Consider the following 24916-nt stretch of genomic DNA (forward strand, 5'->3'; position numbering starts at 1 on the left):
GCTAGAGTTTGTTAGCAAAGCAACAGTGTTCTTCTGATAGGATATGAAAACTATTACTCACCTGAGTTAGAAAAGGAGTAATTTTATTAAACTGAAAAATTATTGCTGGGCTTCCCAGTGGAACCAGATTTGTTTTCTTGATGAGTAACCTCAGAGGTAAATGTTACAGCTTCCTCCTGTTTATTAAGCCAGAAATGTTCTTTTAAGTAATTTTATCAGAAATCTCATTAGCAACTGGAATTTTTATGAGTAGGACTTTGTGCAGTAGCATGTGGGACTTTTATTTTAATTCTCCCTAGCTGGAAATGGTCTTGTTTTAGACATGGTTGTGTAATACCATTGGCCATATATTGAAAGTTTTACCACAGGTAGACCTCCCTCTTGTTGTCGTTCCCCCTCCTTCACCCCAGCCAAAATCCCGCCAGCCTCTCCAGCTTGCCTTTGGGGTCAGCTTGACTTGCAGGTTCCCCGTGGCCCTGGCACAGAGGAAGGATGATCAAGAGTGAAGGAAGAGGAAAATCAGCATGATGGGGGGCAAGAAGCTGTCAAGAGTTAAAGGGAAGGGAGGAATAAGAAGAGGCAAGAGGGGTGGAGGATGCTGAGGGGCTTCGGGCTGGATCAGCCCCGCTGCCCTTGGCAGGACGGCGCAGCGCGGTGGGGTTACCTTTGCGGGAGCGCACGGCTGAGCAGAGCCGAGCGGGGCCGTGGGAGGAGTGAGCCCCTCTGCAGCTGTCACGGGCCCCCGATGAATCACTATCCCGTCACTTGGCTGCCGTCCCCCGGCACGGGGAGGAGGGAGAGAGACCTGCCGGGGAAACAACAGTTGAGCCTTCAATTTAAAGACAATATGCCTTTCACAGGCACCGCACCCTCCTCCTCTCTCTTTGGATTTAAAGGACAGAATTGTCATCCGTGGTGATATCCTTTCTTTAAATTAAGGCCTTGTAGTAAAGCGGAGTAATAGAAACTTCTGTTTGTTTCCCTGGTTTACAGGTGCAGAACTCACAAACCCGTTCAGATGTTGCTGTTTCCTCAAGCTGCAGGTAAGGATTTGACAAATAATTTGTGTTTTTCTGCAAGCCTTTTATTGTATTTTTAAACTTCTAGTGCTAAGTAAAATATTTATTCTTGTTTTGCACATTAAGTGGATGAGTAAGTGCTGGAGCGTCTCTTTTACATGCGTGCAACCAAGTCTGTAAACCATGAGCACATACACGTTTTCTCTAAATTGCTTGACTTTGCGTTAGATCCTCCCTTTCTGTACTCAATGCAGTATCATCCTTCTTTATGTGTAGATTGGTTTAGGTAAATAAGTGTAAAATGAAGGGTTTGTGTTTAGAACTTGTGATAAAATGTCAGATAAAATGTGAAAACTTTGTAGCTGAAATGATGCTTAGACTTAAGGATATTTGCACCATTACTGCGGGAGGAATTTTTTATATAATTTTTTAATAGTCTTTAAAAGAGCATAAGCATTTCTTTTAAACTGAAAAATTGCTGGTTTAAATGCCTTGGAGGCACAGTAACCTATGAAGTTTCTACTGGGAGCAATTACTTAGAATGAGTACATCAAATAGCAATGTCAAAAGTCTTAGGCATAAAGAAATGGAAGAATGGAGCACTTCAGTCATAAGTCCCATCAACCAAGGGATGTGTCATGGCGGTGATGTCTGTTGACCTTTTTATATAAGCCTATTGAAACCACAATTCTGGAATATTCAGCTGCTTTTGTGCAGCTTAAACATTTAATTTTTGCTTTGGATTGCAATTGCTCTCTTCTTATTTTGACTAAGCGACAGCTGCTGAGATACAGCAGAGCGCTAAGGCACACTAACGCCTGTATGGATTCACTGTATGTTGGTCATATCCCTTTTCAATTGGGCACGCTTTATGTAATCCACAAAGCAAACAAGTGAGCAGACATAATAATGTTTTAATGCTGCATTTGTTTCAACGGAAACAGAGGAACAATTAAGTAGTTTGCCAGAGTAAACACATACATCAGGAATATCTCATTCCCTGTCAGTAGATGATAGGTTTCCACAATTGCTTTGAGTGTTTTATTTGGTTTGGAGGCCCATTATATTGCCACTGAGTGGTAAATCTTGAAAAAGCAGAGTGTTAATTTGTTGTTAAGAGGACATATATCTTCATATATTGGTGATTCCATCTTTGTACGTATCTTATAAATACAAGGTTACATGAATGTTTAAAGTACAGTGCTTGGAATCTAAATTTCATTCTGTTACAAGCTGAAAAAATAATTATGGTATCTGGTCAATTGTGCGTGGAGCTACAACATGACTTAAGCACTGGAAAAAATGAAGTTTGGAGAAGCTATTCGTTTTTTACTAACTGTTTTTGGGCTGTTGATTAATAGTGGACTGCATCTTGTATAAGAAATTCCTCTGTAATCCTTGTCGAATACATCACTAAAACTGGTTGCATCTCATTTTCAGGTCTATGGAAATGCAGGATCTAGCCAGCCCACACAGACGACTAAGTGGTAGTAGTGAATCCCCCAGTGGTCCAAAACTTGATAACTCCCATATAAATAATAATTCCATGACACCCAATGGCACAGAAGGTGAGCCACCATTTTTTTTAGTATTTTGTAATTTGTTTTTTTTCCCCATGTTGCATTGGTGTTCTTGCGGTCAGCAAGCTATATAATGTTTTACTATTTTAGGTGTTCTGTGTTTATTAATATGGTGCGTAAAGTCTATGTTCAATGTTTATCATAGTTACTATTATCAAGTGTCAGCGATAGCTTTCGTTCCAGTTTTATGTTCCTTTCATGGAGTTTGAATGGACTGAGCAGGTAGTATATGCAGAGCTGAAAGAAAGAAAAAGGCAAAAAACCTGAAAGGGTAGTTTAATAATGATAAATAAAAGGAGGTGTTTACAATTGCCGTACTACAAAATGTAATCTTTCAGTCTTTTTCACTATTTTGGTCTTTCTTTATGTTCTCAATTTTTGCAAGCTCCTAAGGCTATGAAAGTTTTGTCAAGGAGGCTAATAAAACCAAGTGTTGAAATTTCCTCAGGCTAGCTTGCTGCTCTGATGGAGTGGCCAAAATTCAAGCAGGTGTAGTAATTCAATGGCGTAAACTGATACCTATTTTTCAAGAAGCAGTCAGGCAGTTGATAAGTTATGTTTGTTCTCAGTAGAATACTAACAACAGAGCAACCTAACAGCTTTACCAGTAATATAATACATCTATAATACATACAATAATGTATATAATGAAGCACAGAAGGGTTTATACAATAAGCAGCAAAAAATACCTTTTCCTGTAACATTTCTATGGCAACAGTAGGAGAGATCATACATGACATTTGACTGGCTATGTGAACAGAGACTTAATGCATTACTAGAAAAGAGTCACGCAGCTTCAATATTGCTGTTCAGTATAGATGTATAGGTAAACAGCTGTTGCAGCAAAGATATGCCTTTTTACCTAAGAACTGGGTCATATTAGTGCTGTCAGACTCTTCAGGATTATGAACATGCATTGCATTCTTCCAGGAAAGGCATATGTCAATCAAACAGATGTTGTCCCCCCTCAATTCCCCAAACATCTCTGTTATTTATTCTAATTGGAGCCTTTGGTAGTGGGGAGGGTTTATAGGTTATCAGATTAACGGGCATTTGTGCCAGAGTTATGTGTAATTTACTTTTTCCTATTGCTGTAAAGGTATTGCTGCAGTAAAGTTTTTAGTAATTTGAAAAAAAAAAAAAGGCTTTTTAAATTATAACTAAAGTGCTTAATGTGTTGATGTACCTAAAGCAGAAAATATTTTATGTCCACAGATGAGACTTCCATCTTTTAATATACGCACATATGTTACTATATTTTTACATCATATTATCAGGTATATATGACTTTTGGTACAGGACAAAATTGCTCAGCCCCTTCAGATTAAAATTCCTCTAGCTCACAAATGCCTTTGCTATGAACTTCACCAGCTTTTGTACCTTCTATGTAACTCGAAGGCTCTTTAGTAGCACAAAAATAGGGAGTGTTGCTTGAAACACTGAAAGACGCTCCTCATCTGGCTTGCCTTTTTGTTCAATGCACAGATGCTGTGTGCTGGCATATACTCTGAAAAATGCTTAATATTCTTTTGTCAGGAATTGATGTATATATTGTATCTATCTCTTAATGCACTGACATCAGGTAGCAAATCATTTTGGAAATAGCATCCCTACTTCTAGGTAGGTATCAGAGTTTATTGAAGAAAGTCAATTAAACCATGGTAATTTATTTATATAACACTAGAATTTTAAAGTTTAAAAGAATTTGGGGTGAATTCTACCCTGAGACGAAGCCAAATGGTTTTCTTTTGTTTGCCATTTTCCCTCAGGTGACATGACCCTCCTCAGCACTGCAGACTGGTTGCTCAGCCCTAGCGCAGAGAGCCCCGCAGGTTTGGGGGGCTGCAGTGGGCACAGCAGGCGTGGGCACTCAGCATGTGTTTTCCAATGTTGTTCAGAAAGTGTCCTAAGACATAGCCTGTGCTTGGCAATTCTGGTCTAAGCTTTCTAATTTGAAAATTCCTGTCTCTGATTGCTCTTAAGTGACAAATAAGGAAGAGTTTGTCAAAGACACATAGTAGAATAATTATTTCTGAATTAGATGTGTGCCAAGAGACAAAATTTGTGAGCGAATTAGATGCCTAAGAATCTGAAGGTGGAATTTTTACTGTTAATCTATTTCATCTTGAGAAAATGTTTTGCTAGGCTCCTTGAGTGGCTAAAGAGACTTAAGAAAAAGTGGAGTGAATGAAGCGAGAGTTTCCCATCTTTTTTTAATGAAGGGTGAAGTAAAATTATTTTTTCTGGGATTCTGGAAGCAGAATCCTGCTGAGACACAAGTGGCTGATTGTAAGGATGCAGTTCTAAGGGCTTGCCAAATGCTTTTCTTCAAATTCTGCAGTGTGGTTTGCTTGCTTGTTGCACGTAGAGTGGAGATGTGGGTTTGCCGAACCTTCATGTGTTAAATATAGCATGTGCAACTAGCTTCTATTCTACTGTGTACTTGTTCTCACTAGCATAAAAGAACCCTCCTTTTCTGGCATGGGGGATCTTCATGTGAATGAGAAACAGAGCCTCTAGGTATTTGCATGTTATAAATATCTTGTAAAGATATGTTAAATTTGATTTGACTGTGGGTATGATTTCGGCAGGTTTCCATACCCTGAAGTGCAGGATATGTTCACTAGATGAGGGGGAGGCAAAAAAAAAAAAACCCAGAAAAAAAAAAATCCAAACCTGTCCCAAAGTAAAATGGCCACATTTCAAACAAATGTTCATTAATTCCTCTAAGGCACATTTTCAGACATATCTCTTGTTGATCTGCAAGAGGATGTGGTTGGAAGATAGCTCACTGTTATTAGCTAATATTTTTAGCTTCACACTTAGTGGTAAATTTTCAAAGCACTGAATGGGGATTTTGTTGTGTGATTAAGTCTGAGTTTATTCTCTGCATGCAGCTTATATATAATAACTCTTTGTGTGCTTAATTTCACTTTGATAGAGCAAAATTCTTCTCTGGGCCAGGCAGCATGGTCTTCAGTGATGGGGAAGTAACAAGGAAATTATAGACCTTCACCAGTCAGAAAGTTCCCAGGGTCAAATGCAGAGGAATAATACTAAAATGTCTGGCTAAACGCTCTTAGAAAAATCAGTCTTGGTATGCCAAGGTGGTGCTGATGATATAAATACTACAGTATTTGAGATTTCTGTGTTCTCTTTAAGTGTTTTTTTCACAAAATACACTCTGTTGTAGAAAACAGCAGACACCAGACACCATAAAAAATTTGTCCCTGTATGACTTGCCTAAGAAAATCTGTTAAAAACACCCCAGACTGAAGTAGGGATCCAAATGTTCATAGTCATGCCTTATCTTTTATCTTCCTTTGTCAGCAAATTACCATGGTGGGTTGATACTGAAGGAGTTAAAGGAACAATAACAACAGAAGCTCATAAAATTGTCATTCATTAAGTTTTATCAGACAGCTAGTGGCTATTCCAACACCAGTACCTACTCTGATATATACACTTTAGAGGGGAAAGGCTGTGAGTAATCAATAAATTTGAAAGGAGTAGGAAAACTGTTTTCCATAGCAGATGACTGCATCCAGTTTCTGCCTGTAGTGATCTTTACTGTTATCTAAAAAATGTGAGTCAAATCTGATGGATGGTGTAGAGTGAGAAACAGAAGCCTGTGGCCTATCATGATGATGTTTTATACAACTGGAATGGAAAAGAATAGATGAGGACTGGGAGAAGGAGCCTTGATTTTCCAAGCAACTACACTTATTCATGTTAGGAGTATGGACCTTTTCTTTGAGTATTCAAGATGGAAGGAGAGAAGGCATTGTCATATCAAGCGGGAAGGGAAAATGAATAACAAATTGAAGATCAGATTTTCAAAGATACATAGGAAGGGAGGCTTCAAAGGGAGTCGGACATCAAAATTCCTTTGGAAAAAAAATGGTTCTCACTCTTTAAGTACCTGCTGCAACATGAGAATGAGATCCCACACAAAGGCAGTCAGAGCTCCCCACTACGAGACTATCTGATGGGTGGCCATTAGGAAGGTTGTTTTAAGTCTGGTGAACATAAATCCATCTTCAGGGTTTCAAAAGGCAGCACTGTGTCATATGTTTGCTGTCAAGCTTCAGTATTACAGAATGGCGAAAAAATTGTTTTCAGTATTTCCTGAAGTAATGGAGGAGTAAGATGTTGAAATCCACATAGAGGGTTAGAGCTGGCTGCTGTTGTGGCACATGATGTAGATTTCTGTAAGTAAATTATATTTATACAAATTACATTTGTTGTAATTCTAGCAATACTTTGTAGCACTCAAAAGTCTTTCAGTATTGCACTTTCAGTATTGCACTTTCAATATTGCATTTAAGCCTGTATGTTGTTCCTTTTGTTATAGATATGCACATTTTTGTGTGCTTTGGGGTGCAGAGTTGTGGTGGATGATGGCAATCAGACAAAATGGTCCTTCTTTTGGAGGTTCTTGGTTTCTGGTACCCTTTAATTGCTTATTTCTGGAGTTTCTGCTAATTACATATGCTGAAGTATCTATACTTGTGTTTGCAGTGAAGAACTTGATGGTATGAAATTTGTTATTGATGCAGGGATGCCTCCATATTTAGATATCCTGAAAAAACAGCACACTAAAAGTAGATCTAATATTTGCATTTCAGTAGGGTATTAGCATCAAGAACTATTGATGCTAACTTCTTTACTCACCCCCAGAAGAGCACAGGAGAACAGTTGTATGGACAGAGGCAAAAGCTGCAGAGGTCCCAGGCCCCAGGTTCGCAAAAGTAACGTGGGGGTCTGTAGGGACTAGTGATAATCTTCAACCTGCTGCCACTTCTGGAGGATAAATATCACATACAGTCCATTTATGTGAAGGCAAAGGGCTGACTTAGATTATCCTTTCTTCCTGCTCTTTACCTTTTTTTGCTTGCTGTATTACATTGGCTTCCTTCCAAACTCTTTGTCTTATCTGCTCTTATTCTCCTGCTTCCCCAAGAGTCCTTCCGTCTGTTCTAAGCACATGTAGCATAATGCTCTTATTATTCCTCTTTCATAGGTTTTTGGCCAGTGAAATAACTTGTCCATTCCTCTGCTGACTCAGTCCAGCAACTCCTGTTGCAAGGTCTTGAGAAGGAGATGGACTAATAAATATTTATGTACTTACTGGGTTTTCTGCATATATGTGCATCTGTTTTTGAAAACTTTGCTATTTTTTTTCCTCCATAAGATTTCCCTGAAAGAAATGATCTAATTTAAATGATAAGTTAATAGCAATACTGGTTCCCACAGGCATTTGAGGGAAACAAAATACTCTAAATGACAAATGACTTTAAAAAAAAAAAAAAAAAAAAGGAACATCTTGGAAGCACCATTATTTCAATATAATTTATTTTTGCAAGTCTCTCATATACATGTTCACAGCACACGCTGTTTCAGGCTGTTGGTGAACCCTAGTGGTGTGAGAGCATCCTCTGAGTGTGTCTGAGAGGCCCAGCGCCTTACTGGCACAGTGGCTGTGCACAGACTGCAGGATGTCAAGGAATTGTGAAGATGTCCACTACTTTACCAAAACAGGACCAGCCTGTTACACACCATCTGTGTGCTTGCAATTGTGTGATGGCACAGCATAAGATAGAAATGTCATATGCCTGGCCAGTAATACAGATGAGAAGGAGATCCAGCCCCTGCTGTCAGTGTGCACCAGCAGAAACTCCAGGGAATAGAAGCAGAACATCTTAGTCAAAGATCATACCTTAAGAGACAGTAGGGTGGTATTTGGAGAGCCTTAGAACTTTACAGGCTTGTGTTGTGATGATTTAGCGTTTGCATCTTGTAATCTTTGGGGGGATTTGCTTGTCACAGGTCGATAAAAAAACATGACACTTGGTTACATTTGGGGTTAGCTGTGTCATCTGACCCGTCATCGTGGTCATGTGTCACTGGCATCATGACCAGTGAGTGAAGTTCCTGTGCCACCTGGTTTGAGGAGACAAGTTGGGGAATTTGCTACGGCTGCTTCTGCATGGAGAGAAAGAGAAGCTGGCATTATCCTTCTTTGTCCAAGTGAATTTGGCTTTAAGTCTCTCAGTCCTGGAGTTCAGACTCTGGCCAAAAGTAGAGCTTATTAGTTCCTATTTGTGAGAAGTTCTACCTGCCTTGTCATTCTACTTCTGTCTTCATGACTTAGGCTTCTATCTTGTGTACCTAAATGGCAGAGGTGGGCTTGACGTCTCCATGCTGCTTTCTTGTTCACCGGAATACAGAATAGCTGGGGCCGTGATATTTTGTGGTCATTCTGTCTGGCTTTGGTTGAAGAATATGGATATTGTTCATGAATATCACAAACTGTTAAACATGTGCATAGTCAGATTCTTGACTGAGGCTTTGAGAGGACAACAAGAAAGAAGTAAATAGTCCATGACACCTCTAACACCTCTAAAAGGAGTGCTTCTGGGTATATGCTGTCTGCATTTGGACAGGAAAGGTACAAACATTTGGTATAATTGGACATGTGAGTGTGAAGGGATAAGAACATTAATTTGACTCAGATATTTTCATCTCCTAACTGCAGTGAAAGAGACTATTTTAGTCCATGACTGTACTTGTCTGATGAATACCCAGGCTGAATCTTGATACTATCAAACCTCGTCTCCAGCCAGATTGTTTTGAATTTTCTTTCTTTGAATTTTCTGTAAATTTAAGTTTTTATTGCCAGATGAGCAGATACAATGACATTAAAGCTCTTTCAGCTGTAATGCATAACATAAGAGGAGGATGAGGTTCATGGGGGTGCACGCAATGAAAACTTGGTATTAGTCACAGCCCAAATACTGCAGAGGTTTTGAAGCCTTCTCACATCAGAGAAAGGGAGAGCAGAAAACAGTCTGGGCTTGAACTAGAATGTGCTGCTTTGAGCAGGGACTTTCTTTGAAAACAACATAAATTTAGGTTGGAAATTACCTTCTGGTAGTTTCCAGACAATGAGATTCAGGAAGAATTCTCTGCTTTGAGAAGCAGGAACAAGTAAGTTTATCAGGCTTCATGGTCAGGAACTGATGATTTGATAATCTGTGATAAAAAGAGAATAATGTCCTGGAAAGAAATTAGTATAATTGAGTAGCCTATTTATAAGTAACTTGTAACATTTAGTAGCCTGTTTATAATTGCAAGATTCTTCACTACAAACAGAGGAGAGTTAAAATAGTGGAAAATATCATCAGCTTAGATATTAAAGTTAGAATTTTTGTCTTGTTAGTACCAATTATCTTTAAACTTTCAGGTGAGCTTTGGGCTTCTAGTGGGTACAGAAAGAGAATGGTATCATACAAACCAGTGTGTGAATAGCAATGCATACATAAGTATTTACCTGATGTTTAGCTACTAATATTATTTGAAGAAGTCACCTTGAGACAAACCAAAATAGGGCTAGAGATTATGTGTTTATGTATGTCTATAAACAAACTGACTCACTTTGTTGAAACTTCTTTTCTGTTTTTTTTCTATTCTGTTAAATAAGGAGCAAAAATATCTCCCTGTTGACATAGCTTCTTGAATTTCTTGGTATATAAGCCAAACCTATAACAGTAATTCTAAACAGACATTGAATTTTTGCAGCAGATTAGGATTGTGTTAGATGTGTTCTTGAACTTCTATTGATAGTCTGTTTTATAACATGAGTGATTTTGCTGGCACTAAAACTTAGTAGTACATTGCTAAATCAGTCTGTCTTTAGAATGAAGGTCTGATGATTCTGCATTTCTGTAAAGGTCAGTTTTGATAAAAAAGCAGCAGAAATGGGAACTCTCCTGTTTCACTTTACATGGTTTCTGCCACAACTGAGCACGTTGTTGGCAGTTACTGGCAAGTTTGCAATGTGTTCCGTGTAGATGTGGCAATATTTTCACTCATTTCTCAGTGTCATCTTGTGAAGGCTTAGGACTCGTTGCAGAAATGTTAATTGTCATGGAAAATGTGAAGAGCTGAAATCCAGAGCATGCTTAAGCAGCATGTGGCAGGGCCAGATCCTTGCCTGTCCAAAGCCTGGGTTCCTTGGACAGCTCCATATGTGTTTCATGATAGAAATGGATTACTGATGTGCTACTGGGATAGCCTGTGAGACTTGTAACCTTAGGCAAGCCATTTGCAGCTCTCCTTCCCCGTCATTCTGGGGCAAAATATGCTTTATTGCAGGTCAGTTCTTGTCATGGACAAATGAAAGGCCTTCCTTTGCTGTAAGAATGTGTAGGGTAAACATTTCCAACAGGTAAACCCATGGCTGTTCTTCTCAGTTAATTTCTTTGTACAGCAAGCTTTCATCCTCTTGAAATGTGCTTAGACTAATAGAAGGAGATATGCAGTAGTTTTCAGGCATTTCAATTAAAATGCTTGGGGAATCGAGAGCTCTTCTGTCCCTATCCATCCTTAATAAATTCCCAACTAACTGTGGCGCAAAGGTTCATTAAGGTTGTGGTTGTTCCTAAAGTTGGCATGGTAGGGCATATTTATTACCACCCAAGTAATGGGTATCCAGATCGCGAATAATGTGAACATTCTTTCTTATATCCTCTTTTTAGTGTATTCTGGAGATGCAATAGCTGAGAGAGGAGACATAAGGACCAGTTTCTATGAAAAATCTGTGGGCACCTCAGTCAGCAACTAGAATTCATTTCCACGAAGAAGGCACTACACTGTATTTCGTATGTTTTCCTGTGTCTTTGAAAGTAGTATGTCTAGTAAACAGCATTCACTTGCAAACTATGTTGCACTGTAGTATTGCTCATGAGGAATGGAGACAGAAATTGCTTTTTGATGAGGTTTTTTCAAAATATGGTATCTTAAACAAGGATCCAGATAAGTGCAAAGACCCATGACATAGGCTCTTAAATCAAGGGCAAGAGAAGCATTTGCATCCACTTAGAAAGTATCACAGAATCATAGAGGGGTTTGAGTTGGAAGGGACCTTGAAGAATCTAGTTCCAACCGCACTGCCATAAGCAGGGAAACCTTTCACTAGATCAGGTTGCTCAGAACTCCATCCAGCCTGACCTTGAACACTTCCAGGAATGGATCATCCACAGCTTCTCTGGGCAACCTGTTCCAGTGCCTCACCACCCTTACAGGAAAGAATTTCTTCCAAATATCTTATCTAAACCTGCTCTCTGCCAATTTGAAGCCTTTTCCCCTTGTTCTGTCACTGCATGCCCTTGTAAAAAGTCCCTCTCAATCTTTCTTGTAGGCTTCCTTCAGGTAGGAAGGCTACAATTAAGTCACCCGAAAGCCTTCTCCTTTCCAGGCTGAACAATCCCGATTCTTTCAGCCTTTCCTTGTAGGAGAGGTGCTCCAGTCCTCTAATCATCTTTCTTGGTGGCCTCCTCTGGACTTGCTCCAACAATAGTTCAATGTCCTTTCTATGCTAAGGACCCCAGAGTTGGATGCCATACTCTATGTGGAGTCTCACCAAAGAGGAGTAGAGGGGCAGAATCATCTCCCTTGACCTGCTGGCCATGCTGCTTTTGCTGCAACCTCCAACCTTTCATCCACCAGCACCCCCAAGTCCTTCTTGGCAGGGCTGCTTTTTATCTAGAACAACTGATGCTATATTTCCCTATATTGTGCGAGGCGGTTCAGTGTAGTCCTTGGACTGCTAATTTGCAGTGATCCAAAAATGAGGAATATGGAAATTGTTTCTCCAGTAGACAAGAGGAAGAGTTTGGAGAAAGCATATACTGAAATATTCCACCCTTTACCCCAAGTTAGGTCGATCTGTCTTGTCTTCCTTTCGTTTTCACCACCACAACTCTCAGCTATAGAAGAAAGCACCTTTCATTTTTATTTCCAAAAGTATAATTGCATTATGGAAAATCAGATTCAGAAGACTTGAAATTTTTTTTGAAAGTTGGAGTAGTCCATGAGAGAAGTGTTAGTCTGACTGGAAAATATAGCTGAAATAACTTCTTAAGAAAAAGAAGAAGATAATGTAGATGCTATAATTCTTCATATCTAGATTGACAAACTGTAGAACATGCTGTAAAAATCTGGTAGTTTCTGAAAAATTGCTTGTGACTATCACTTTGCACTAAATATTTTGCTGCATCTGTGTCCTGAGTTAGCAGACAAAACATCCTGTCTGATAGTCAAAAGAAAGTAATGGGCAATTAGTAAAATCTTGAGAGATTGCTTACAAATCCTGTGGATGAGAGGGAAATAGACATACAGAAATAAGAATTTGGACTGGCATATAAATAAAAGGTCTTTTGTCAAAAGAGGGAAGGGCTCTTCCTCTGCTTTACTCTTTCCAAACCTGGTATCATAATGTTTCTGTTAGTGGTGACTGCAATTCCTCAATACATATGTATAGACAAACATACATCCATACATGTCATCTTGATCTGTATCAAGATGACACTAAGGCTTTACATGTCAAATGGGGTGTAGTTTACCTTGGTTTTCTCAGATTTGCTTTCTGCAGTGTTACAGACCTGCCTCACTGAAAGGTCAGGTATGCACCAGTGCTGGCGCGTGGGAAGTGATGTCTATGTGTGTCAACAAGAGCAAAACGGGGGGATGTTGTGATAGTAAGATCAGCTCTGTTGTTTTCTGAAACATTGTCCTCAGTTGCTTTTGGTGTGCTGTAACTCCAAAAGCTAAATGTGCAAAAACAGGTTTGAGAGATTGCCGTGCTGATCTGCTAATTACCTGGGAGTAAGCATTGTCCCTGTTTGCATCCCTGCCAGGTCATCACCATCCTTGCTCTGTGGATCAGGATACTGTCATTACAGAGTTTATGCTGGAGTAGCAGAAAGGAAATTGTTTATTTACTTGATGCTTTATTAAAAGTCATTAATTAATTATTAATCATGAATCAGCATGGGCCAGAAGATAATCTCTCTTAGTCTCATTCTTTTTCACTCTCTGACAACTGTGTTGGGTTGCGGGTGCAGAGTGAATGAAATGTAAAAGCATTCCTTGAAGTATCTGATGAGGACTGTATCCCCTTTGTTTATTCAGGGTTGTTGACTATAAAGTTGGTTTTCATTTTGAGAGGAGAAATCCACCACAAAGCAAGTGTTTTACTTCATCACAAATTCTCAATTTTCCTCTGAAAATTTATTTGAATGGAAACAGAATTTGAACAGCCCTCAGTGAAACCCATTTGAAAATTCTTTCCTTTTTTGTCTTACTCAATTTGCTGTCTTTCAAGCATGTAAATGTCTGTGTGACCTGATCTAAATGTGGACCCTTATTGTTGGGTCTGCAGGATTAAGAGGAATCAGGACAGGTGCAGAGAGTTGCATGGGGACTTCTGGTTTATTACAGTGGCTCTTATTCCTTGGGGACAGAAATAACTCTCTTGATCATCTTATATGTATGTGTAAATCATAGCTGCCAGTACTTTGCATTGTTTGTATACACAAATACATAAAATGCAAAATATCGATAGCCATGATTTAAAACCGTTTTGGCAGATTTTTGTTTTGTTGAATTTGTGTCTGTAGTGAGTGTGTGTGCATGCGCATGCAAGAATATTAGGTGCATATAGAATATATTTTGTTTATATTTCTATAGTTAAAACAGAACCAATGAACAGCAGTGAGATTGCTACTACTACTACCACAGACGGCTCTTTAGACAATTTCTCAGGATCAGGTAAGGAATAAACAAAGGTTTTTAAGCTCAGCATTTTTTCATTTACTATTTTCTTATCCCACCTGGTCTAAACCCATGCACATTTGTTAAAAAGCCTTGTGCACTTTGCAGCTTATGCTTATTTCTGTTCATCTTAGTGTAAGTCAGCAGGAGTTTTCCCTGAGTAAGGAGCATTACAGTATCAGACTTATTAATGTCCATTGGTGTCTTCAGTGGGAGTCTCACTAGGGAGTATTCTGGCGCAGAGTAATTATTCTTTGTTTTCTGAGAGTAAACATATGTGCCACTGTGATTAGTGTTGTAATTGAGAGGTAGGTCTTCTTCATTTATTGCAATTTATTATTACCAAGGTATTCATTCTTTTGTCAGTCCTCTTTTTTTCTTAGAAGCCAAAGACCTCTTGGCTTCTGACATACAGGAGACAAACACTGTGAGAACAACTTAACTTCTTTGCACAATTTTGCATGCCTGTGGACTAACTATGGTATTTCTAGTACATCATTTTTATGGTGCAAATCAAATAAAAAGTAGGATCTAATACTGTATTGTGGGATCGTATTTCCTTAGTAGCAAAATTTGACATCTTGCAACCAATTAGGCTCCAAGTATCCAGCCCTTTCCTGTTCTTGTCACACCCCCATTTTCTGCACAGGTTGTTGAGTATGAAAGAATCAAACCTGAAAGCCTGAAAAACCATTTCTAGAGTATTTTAATTCTCTGAAAGAAGAAAAGACAGTGTGTTTAATAGCAGCTATGTATGTCTGTGGTGATTTGACTAAAGTTCTAGCCCTCACATTTGATGCCTCTGCAGCCTCACAGGCCACAGAAAAGAAAAACTGTCAGGTGTGAAAGGCACGGAAAGAGGTTCCCTCCTTCCTTCCATGCTTTGAGAGCACTCCTGGAGTGTAAAGATGATGGATTTTCCCTGTAGCTGGCCAGGAAAGGGGTATCTGGCGAAGGGTAATTATGTGTGCCTTGTTTATTTCCAGGTACTTAGCAATAGGGCCTGTTGTTTCTCTGGCTGTCTGATTTTACAGTAGTCTCATAACCTGCCACTGACCCCTTCCTGGCAAATGCTTCTGAACCCACCTTGGGACCTAGAGAAGAAGTGACACCCAAACAGTAACCGGAGAGGGAAGGGCTCCCAAAAATAACACCCGGAGCAGAGTACACCAGCACACCCGCCATGCTCTCGGCAGCACCCAAAAATACGGACAGAAATGGGGATGGGTTGGTGTGTCAGCATCGTGGGGCTGCCGGGGAGCAGTTCACTGTGTAGCCTCCTCAGCATAAGGGTTTCCCTAACAACATCTGCACATAGGACATCTTTATGCAGCACTGATTGATTTGAAGGTCTGAAAGCATTTTAGAAAGCAGATAAGATGGAGGAAAATGGAAGGAAGTGTAATATGGCAATACCTAGTCTGTATTTAGGAATTTATTTTTTTTAAAGAAAGAGGCACGTGCTCTGAAGCTGGCCAGATGTTTTCAATCGAGGCACGCATAAAGCTCCTTCATAAAATGTAGGTCTTAAAAATTCTAAAAGTTAATAAAATGTTGCACTTGAGATATCAACAATTCTTTGAAAATATGACGGGAAATGTTTCCATTAGGAAATAGGTTGTTTGCATTGAAAATGTTGTCTGTGTGCAACCAAAGAATAAATTATTGCTCGGGAGTTGTACAAAGGGGCAATTTAGTATTTGAGATTTGCAATCAAGATTTTAATGTTATGCATTCTTGTATAGTTCCTGATGAAATATTATTTTCTATCTGAAGTATCAATTATATTTGAATTTAATTAAAATCTTGTTAATACTCTGAAATCCTATTAGGAAAAATAATATTTATCTTTGGTGTGTGTATTTACACTTCTGTGTGCTTTCTTTTCTCCTTGGTGCAGCAATTGGAAGCAGTGGTTTCAGCCCAAGACAAACACACCAGTTCTCCCCACCACAGATTTACCCTTCCAAGTATGATATCTTTTTAAAATAATAATAGTAGTAGTAATAACTGAAATAGGCATATTTTAACCTCATTTAAAATAATAATTGCGTCCATCTGTTAAGCCAGAATTTAAACCGCAGCAGCTTCTAGGGAAAAAAAATATTTTTTTAAAAATGTTAAGAATGTATTTGAAAAATATTTGTAAAGTTCTTATTTTACTTATTCTTTTATTATTGATTTCTTATTGTTGTTTTGTCTCTGTCTTACAGTTTCTGTGGTCTAGCATAGCCTATGATCATGTGTTAATGAAGTAGCAGGATTATAATAAGGCTAAAAATAAGTACACACATGTCTGTCTAATGCAGTGTCTGTCCTATTTTCTGTCATTTGTAATCAATAGCAGACCATACCCCCATATTCTTCCTACCCCCTCTTCACAAACGATGGCTGCGTATGGGCAGACACAGTTTGCAACAGGAATGCAACAGGCTACAGCTTATGCCACTTACCCCCAGCCTGGCCAACCCTATGGAATCCCATCATATGGTAAGAAATCACGTCCGTGTTATTTTATTCCTGAGGTAAATAGTTTTTAGATCAAGACTGTGTGACCCTTGTGGTAGTACTTAGTGGGACAGCTGTGCTCTAGAGGCTTTCTTGGGGAAGAAACCCTACATTAAAATGTGTGATGCCTAATTTATGTATGAAAGAGCATAGCATAAATTATCGGGGGAGAGGTTCATTAGCTTTTTGGTGGTGATATCAAAAAACCAGCACTGAAATGGGAAAAGAGATCTAGGCTCTTCCATTACACAGGCATGGCCCCTGGGGACTTGCTGAGGAGCTCTGCTCTCCAGCAGTGTAGTAGGTTACATGGGTACGTGAAGGTCTGAATTTCAGCTGATACAGATTACCGGAACCCAGACAAGGGGGAGAGGTTCATTAGCTTTTTGGTGGTGATATCAAAAAACCAGCACTGAAATGGGAAAAGAGATCTAGGCTCTTCCATTACACAGGCATGGCCCCTGGGGACTTGCTGAGGAGCTCTGCTCTCCAGCAGTGTAGTAGGTTACATGGGTACGTGAAGGTCTGAATTTCAGCTGATACAGATTACCGGAACCCAGACAAGTCTGTGAAGCTGTGCTGATTTTCAGAAGGCAAAAAACTGATTCAAAAAGACCCCCACTAAAAAAACCTTTCACTTTCCAATGTTTTAAAACTCCCTGGAGGTGAAAATTGAGGTAAATTGCCACTAAAGCTCTGTCTGCCTGATGAAGGAGATAGTAATAAGTAGCAAATATTTCCAAAAAAATTTAATTTAAAAACAAGCTGCTGTGGGTGAGTCCATTTTGCTGCCAGACTGTCTGCTGGCAGACCACATAGCAGTGCAGCAGCGAGGATGCATTATTAGAAAATAGCTCTTATATTCCTCTGGGGGAATATATTGAAAAATATACAATCCACATGCTTTGAGCAGTATATTTTGTAAAAAATTACATTCAAATAATGTAAGTTTTATACCAAAAGGGCAGAACTCACCATACAAATTCCCTTTAAAATTACTGAAAGTTTTAAGTGCAAAACTGGTGAATCTTTCATCCTGAGATCTGCAAGTTGAAATCCACTGGATTTCAAGTATATCCTACAGCAGATTATTGTGAAATAAAAGCGGGTAAAAGAAATAGATTATTATTTCCCCTTACTTTAAAAAATGTGTTTCATTAATATATCATCAGTAATAATGGTCCAAGGAGGCATTCTTCTTGTGGCTACAGCCTTGGTTACTTTTTGCCAAATATATGGCAGTAAACAGGAATTGGATGTTTCACTTTTAATCCACATATTTTAAACTTACACTTTGGAGATGGAGAGTCTTACACACACACACACACACACACACACACACACACACACACACACACACTTCTGTGCTGATGAGAGTTTGTCTGCTGAGTCCATCTGGATCAGGTGGGGTGATAACAGGCGACCCCTTTCCCCACCGTGCTTTTCTTGACTTGTTTCTTCTGCAGCCACCTCATGTTCATACTTGGCTGGCTGCAGGGCTTGGGCAGCCCAAACAGTGACTTTTTTGTTTTTTACTTGGTTCCTCTGGATGAAATCCTGACCTCACTGAAGTCAGCTCTAAAATTCCCACTGTCTTCAGCCAGGCCTTGATTTCAGTACTTGAGTTTAGCTATCTCACTGTCGTCGGAGCTGTAATTGAGAGTTGCTTTAGTTGGCAACTGCCTGTGGGGGTTAACATGCCTGCCTGCTCTTTTGTTTTGCTTTGGGTTTTTGCCTAGTCCATCCCCCATGCCTAGGACTTCAGATAATTTTGCCTAATGTTTTACATTGCAGAGCTGCTTTTGCCCACTGAAACCCTTAGCTCCTGAGCCAAGTGGATTTTTACATATCTTGCTCTTTACAGACAATGCCTTGTGCCTGGGTGCTCCCCACATATGTACTTTATAGGAGTAATATTGAAAAGGGGCCTAAACCATATATATTTTTGCATATTTAAGGCACATCATATAATCTGTGCTCTCAACTTAAATTATGTGGGGATCATTGGGATGCTCATTTGCAACAGGCAAGAACTGAAGCTTTGCTTAGAGCCAAAATTCTCCACTTTGGTCTGCACCTTGCACAGCATGTACCCTCTGTCTTGCCTTTCTTTCATCCAGGCAGAGATCTTCTAGCAGGTAAAAAGGGAGTAGTTATGGCGTATGTGAAAGGAAAAACTCTGAATTGAGCGGGGGCCTCTTTCTTTTCATTTCTTTACTCTGGGTCTTACTGGAGGAAGTAGTATTCTTGAATTCCCATATCAGCCTCCCTCAAGTTTTCTCTCTAGGGCAGAGTTTAGGAAGGTGCTGTCTTAAATGCACCTCTAGCCTCTTCATTTTTCCACTTCCCCACCTCCACAGTGGTGCAGCCATACAGGCAGGAAGGGGGGTGGAGGGGAATGCCATTGACAGCTGCTGCCCAGGGGCTCCTGGCTCTGCTTCATCTGCAAAGCCCCTGAGGAGGCTGGAGAATTTCCTGAAGCTCCTTCCTCCTGCCTGCTCTGGCACCAGCATCTAGCAAAGGCTTTGCTTACCAACTTTTTTGCTCTCCAGTTCCTGGCGGTCCCCTTATTTTTGTCACTGTCCCTTCCCACTTCCTTGAATACATTAGACTTGGGAGCAAGCAGAGGGGTGCATCTACATTTGATGAGTGAAGGCCTTCTGGATCAGAGCAAGTGGGAAGAGTAAGTCCCAGGAGATGAAAGGCTCTTCATAGCATGGAGGTTTGCAAAAGGGCATGTCAGTGCCAAGTTGTCTTCACCCCAGTGGCATCCTCCTGCCACTGCCTTTGATCGCCTCCTCCCACTTGGTCTGAGATGAAAAGTTGAATCAGTCTGTTAAAGAAAATTTAGACTAGAAATTTGGTGCTTGATTTAGTTAAACTTTCTCTAAGCAATGTTCAATCAGCATTTCAGAAGTCATTAAACAGACAACAAATAGGGATCGTTGATACCAAAACATCTGTATGAGGAGTTTCCCCTTGGAAGTGAGGTGTCAGATTCATCATTGGAACTGTTTAATTGTAACATGAAACAGAAGCAGCAAGTAAACATCAGGGAAAACCAAGCAAACACAGTCAGTTAGCAGGTCTGGCAGAAGAAATTAAGGCTAATTAATGACAGCAGTTGAAAAATGATGATGTAGATGGCAGAAAATATGCTGTCATTTGTATATAAGGAGATATCAAAGTTTGGTGAACAGACGAAGTTCTCAGCCCTCTCCTACCTTCAGGTCTTGTTGAATATTGCTTAAAAAAAACTCAACCAGGAAATAGACTTAGATTAACAGTAATTTTCAAAGGAATGTTACTAATTCACACTTTGTTAATTCAGTTCAAATATTGGTGGTTTCTGAATAATGAGGTATCACTGAATGCCACAGTGAAACGTAAGAATATTGTATCACTATTCTATTGCTTTGGCTATAATTATTTTAAATGGCAGTTCATGTTGGGACAATCTTATAATTAATACTAAGCGACAGAGACTGAGTTGTGTGCATTTCCTCAGGGTTTCACTTGCTGATGTTTACTTGCTTTTGTTGCCTTACAAATTGGAGGAAGAATCACTGAAATTGGGCAACAAGTCATTCATTGATTGGACTTTGGATTCTTTTATAACTAAATTTAGAAATGAGAGAGTAATGTCATGTGTAATGGATTTCCCTGTCAGTGCAAATTAATGACTCTCTGCTATGTTTGTCCCAGTTTGGGAGATTGCTTCAGTAGTTCGTGTCTGTTAGGTGTTTATTTGTTAAAAGACTGAACACCTCCTATAGTGCTTAATTAGCTTAGAAAAATTATCATTATGCTTAATGCTGCTAGTTCCCTTTATCCACTTCTAATTCCTCAGACAGCCATTGCCCTTGGAGCTGTGTAATTTTCATGTAGGAATATTATACAATGCAAATCTCAGTTATGTTGTTAATGGGTAGATGGCAGGAGAGCTTGGCTATGCTATGCTTCATTAAAATCATATAAAGTTGCTAATCTATCTCTGTGTGATGTCATGAATATATGGAAAAGTTTGCCTCTGGCAGGAAAGGAAAAAAGGAATAATGCAACTTCCTGTTCATGTATAAATGTCTTTTGCAGTTATTGCAAATGCAATTTTGAATTTAACCTCTCCCTAGTTAACTTCAGTTTTCCGTGTGCTTTTAGAGTGCCCTTACCCTGTTCATTTGTGCATGCTCTTGATATTTGTTCTCTCATGCAGGCAATAGTAGGTATACATTACAAATGCTGTTAATTAAGTGATTTTATTTTCCGTTTCCCTGTTTGAATATGAACAAATAGATTTGCTGTCACTAACTGATTTAGGTGCATTGTGGGCAGGCATCAAGACAGAAGGTGGATTGGCACAGTCACAGTCACCTGGACAGACAGGATTTCTAAGCTACGGTGCCAGCTTTAGCACACCTCAACCTGGACAGGCTCCATATAGCTACCAGATGCAAGGTCTGTATAAACAGATATTACCATTAATTAGATATAGGTAATGCTATGGTGGTACTTTTTTCCCCTCCTTATTTCTTTGCGTTTCTAGAATAAAAATGAATGTTTTCTTGAGCACTTACCTCTGATGTTATTACAGTTGGAGCTAAAATGATGATTGCCTTTGCTGAGAGCAGCAACAGGCCAGTCCTCAGCAGTTTGGAAGATCCCTTGTTTCATTAAATTTTAAATTGTGAAGAGTGCTGGTGTCATTACAGTAAAAATGTATCTCTGAATAACAGTAGTTTAGCAAACAGTGAATGAGACAAAACAAGTCCTGGAAAACGTGTCAGGATTATGAATTTAGGAAGTGCCAAATATAATTTGACACCTGAGTGTGTTTGAGGAGGGAGAAGAAGATAAAAATACCTACTGCAGCTGTGGAGGTAGCTAAGTAATGATTGAAGTCTGTTTCTTTGAAGTCTATTTAAAAGCTGTAAGTCTTTGTGTGTGGGGGCTATTATTATCAATTATATTTTGTAGCCTTATTTGCCTGTTTAGTTTTCTTATCTCTTTCTACCTTGTTCCCCAATTCCTTTTCCCCCTTCTGTATCAAGAAGCCACTGGGCATGTCTGGTTGTTGATTTTTCACCACGTTAGGGGGTATTTTATAAAAATCTTTATTTACCTGTTATAGCTCATTTTGGGTGTCTTCTGTGGGACTTTTCACCCCTGAATTTGACAGTTCAAATCAGGTGTGTTGTAAATTTTAGAATTGTGGAAATAAGTGAATACTCGCAGTTGGACCACATTTTTCAAAAAATTTAGCACCTTTTTTATTATCAAGCTCAGTTTAAACTGTGCACCACCAAGTAAACACTCCATGAAATGTCTTGAGGGAGAAGTGCTTTCAGAAACCAAGTGAATGAGGTTTTTCTTTGTTCTGCAGCTTTAAGGGCATATTGATCCAGTCCTTTGCTCAGACACAGGAGAGATGAGCTTTGTTGCGCTTTTGTTTTTTTAAAATCCCCTTTTGAATTAACTCCGTAGGGCAGAAGTGACCATCTGACATCTGAAATATTGCTGACTTTTTGTGTGCTCCGGCAAGTAAGAGGAATAGGACAAGAGTAGCATGCAAATTTTCAGCTATGTGCTGAATAGTGATGATCTACTCACTGGAGTAAATAACCAGGTTTTTGGCTTTGCCTTCTACACACAAAAACCAAACAACAAACACATACATGCCCCCACCCCTTCCTTCCTTCTGCAAAAAAAATCCTACCTTTCTGTAGAAGAGAGCTCAAAATGCTTGCCAGCAGCAGCTGCAAGTAACTTCTAGATCAATATTTCAGCTTTTAAGGAACTGATAATTCATGGTAGCTAAGAAATAGAGTTATTGAGAAATCCTGTCTGCGTTGCCTAAAATTTTTATTGCAGTAGTGCCTTCATGCCACAGCCATATACTGGATTCCTGTTGTGCTAACTTATACAGCCAAATAAAAATATAGTCCCCATAGAAGTAGGAGGCTAAAATAAAGCACACAGGCTAAGAGGTCCTAATGTAACAATGATGATGACACTGTTTCGGTGTAATAAACAGTCAGCACCCCATTTGGGTTATCTAACAGCTGTAAAGGTGGTTTTTGTAAGATACAGAACAGAGGGATGTCAATAAAAAGGGATTTTGGGCAGGACAGTGAAGTAGTTTTGCAGATATCTATGGGAAACTCATTCAATGGAGGAGGAAAGGGGAAGCAGCGTGGGATAATGTCAGAGAGTGATTGTTGGAAAATTTTAAGAGTAAGCGAATGCTGGCATTAGTAGAGCAAAGCTAGGACTCGGTCAATGGACTGCATAGAGGTCTGCCATAAAGGGTGTTGCTCTGTTTTCTGCAATATGCAAAATGCGTATAAGGCCAGAATTGGTAAGGTTAGTCGTCAAGAGATGGAAGCATTTCAGCTGTAGACATTGAAAGGCAAGGATCTGAAAATGTTCTGCAAAAAGAAATGTGTTAACCCAGTTGTGAAGCTCTAACAAGAAGAGGGTCAGAGGCATTGCTTTCATGATGGTGTTGTCTGCAGGGCTGAGGGAGGAGGGGGTCAGAGCCTTGGTTCTGATCCAGCTGTGCCACATTTAGGCCGAGAGCTGCCCACCTGTGGAAATTTGCAGACCTCTGACAGTCTGACTTGGGCAGAAGAGCCACCGGTCAGAGCTGGAATGTCCCTGTAGTGTGTATGTCCTTTCTGTTGTGCTCATGAACAGCATGGTGTGTGGGTGGGGGAAGGACTAGTCTCCTACAGAAACTTTAGAGACCATAAGAATGGAAATTAGGAGAATATTTCAAATGAAAATATTGGTGGAGTTGCTAAATAGAAAAGGATCACACTGCTCAACGGGTCTTTCTTGCAGTTAAATGTTTGACACTATATGTCTATACTATACATGAGAATATATGTCTTTTTAATGTTTTCATTAGGCCGACTTTTGTATTTGAAACAACTTTAAATTGGCTTAATGCTTTCTTTTGATTTAACAACTGTTAAAAGTAAATAGGAACATTTGTTTCCCTTTCCTCATTTAATTTGGGAAGGAAAACCTAATCATAGTTTTAACGATTATTTAAGGACAAAATTGATTCTCATGGCAGAAGACAGAGTTAGTACTGCTGCTGTTCAGTTGTTTGTGCAGAAACCTCCAGAGAGGAAAATGAGTTTATTCTCCCTTTCCCCTCTAGCATTATATGGGCAGGCTGCAGCCTCAGCCCTGTCATAGTCTGCAATAGCTGTTCTTCATCTCCTGCGTGCAGCTGCTGAGCTGCTAAATGGAGATAATGGATCCCACAACCTACTTCACAACCAAGCGTTACATGACAGTGTGCTTGGGACCCTGCTGGCATTCTTGCCTGCGGTAAAGGGGATTTCCTAGAGGCCTTGCAGTTGTCGTGCTCGTGTTCCCTGACTGGGGTTACCTCGCGCTTGAAAGCTTTGGAGTTAATTCTGGTTCCTCTCCCTGTACTGAATGTCTCCCTGCAGTGTAGAGGCACTGCCTTGCACTGCGTGTGCAGCCAATTAAACCCAGTGCTTTTCCTGACCCTACTAAAATTACAGCGTGATTAGTCACTGAACAATAGCAGAGGGAGAGACTGCCAACTTTTGAAAATTATGAGGAGAATTGCTGCCTGTAACTCCTTGCTAAGGTTGTTCTAGTAATTGGATTTTTGTTTGTTACAAATTTATCATTCTTTTAATGGGGGCTGCATAGGGGAGAGGGTGAGAAGAGAACCTAGGTGGTTCTGCCACTCTGTTTGCCCACTCCTCCCCACCCTTACTTTAACGAGTGTGTTCCTTAAGCTGTTTTTCATATAAGTTGCTTCATAGATGTTGAAAGACCACTTACATGACTAATGGCTGTGGGAATGGGCCGTTGTTCCTATATTGGCAGAGTTATAAGGATTGCTTAGCAAGGATAAATGGAGTGGAGAAGGGCTTGGGGAAATGGCGAGAAAAGAGCTCCATTTGCAACTGACTATCCCTTGATTGTAATAAAAGTGTGACTTATACCCTGCACCTGCGTATCCTACCACTGGAAGGGTGCTAGACCTGTGGTGAGCATCAGCATTATTTTAGCTACCAAGACTGCAATGACTGAGAATAACTATCCAATTGGTTTGGGGATTCAACCATAAAAGAGTAAACGTTAAGGTATTCGGTTATTATTATACAGTATAAAAATATTGTGCTGGATGGCTAAGCAGTTACTAGG

At 39.7% G+C, this 24916-nt stretch overlaps 1 protein-coding gene across 5 annotated transcripts in view; it reads left to right on the top strand.

Annotated features, from left to right (window-relative positions):
* Positions 1-999: 999 nt before the first annotated feature.
* EYA1 (EYA transcriptional coactivator and phosphatase 1) overlaps positions 1000-24916 on the top strand; it is an 82870-nt gene continuing 58953 nt past the window's right edge. For 2 of the 5 annotated variants that reach the window (XM_009070180.1, XM_009070182.1), the window contains exons 1-5: positions 2464-2587; positions 14132-14212; positions 16116-16185; positions 16560-16705; positions 21056-21178. In XM_009070180.1, coding sequence (XP_009068428.1) covers positions 2464-2587; positions 14132-14212; positions 16116-16185; positions 16560-16705; positions 21056-21178 — 544 coding nt within the window. Of the gene's footprint in view, positions 1044-2459; positions 2588-14131; positions 14213-16115; positions 16186-16559; positions 16706-21016; positions 21179-24916 lie in introns of those variants that run through there. The other 3 variants (XM_009070183.1, XM_009070181.1, XM_009070184.1) reach the window with 3 other exon arrangements.

Source organism: Acanthisitta chloris, unplaced genomic scaffold (assembly GCF_000695815.1).
Source record: "Acanthisitta chloris isolate BGI_N310 unplaced genomic scaffold, ASM69581v1 scaffold16902, whole genome shotgun sequence".
NCBI lineage: Eukaryota > Metazoa > Chordata > Aves > Passeriformes > Acanthisittidae > Acanthisitta > Acanthisitta chloris.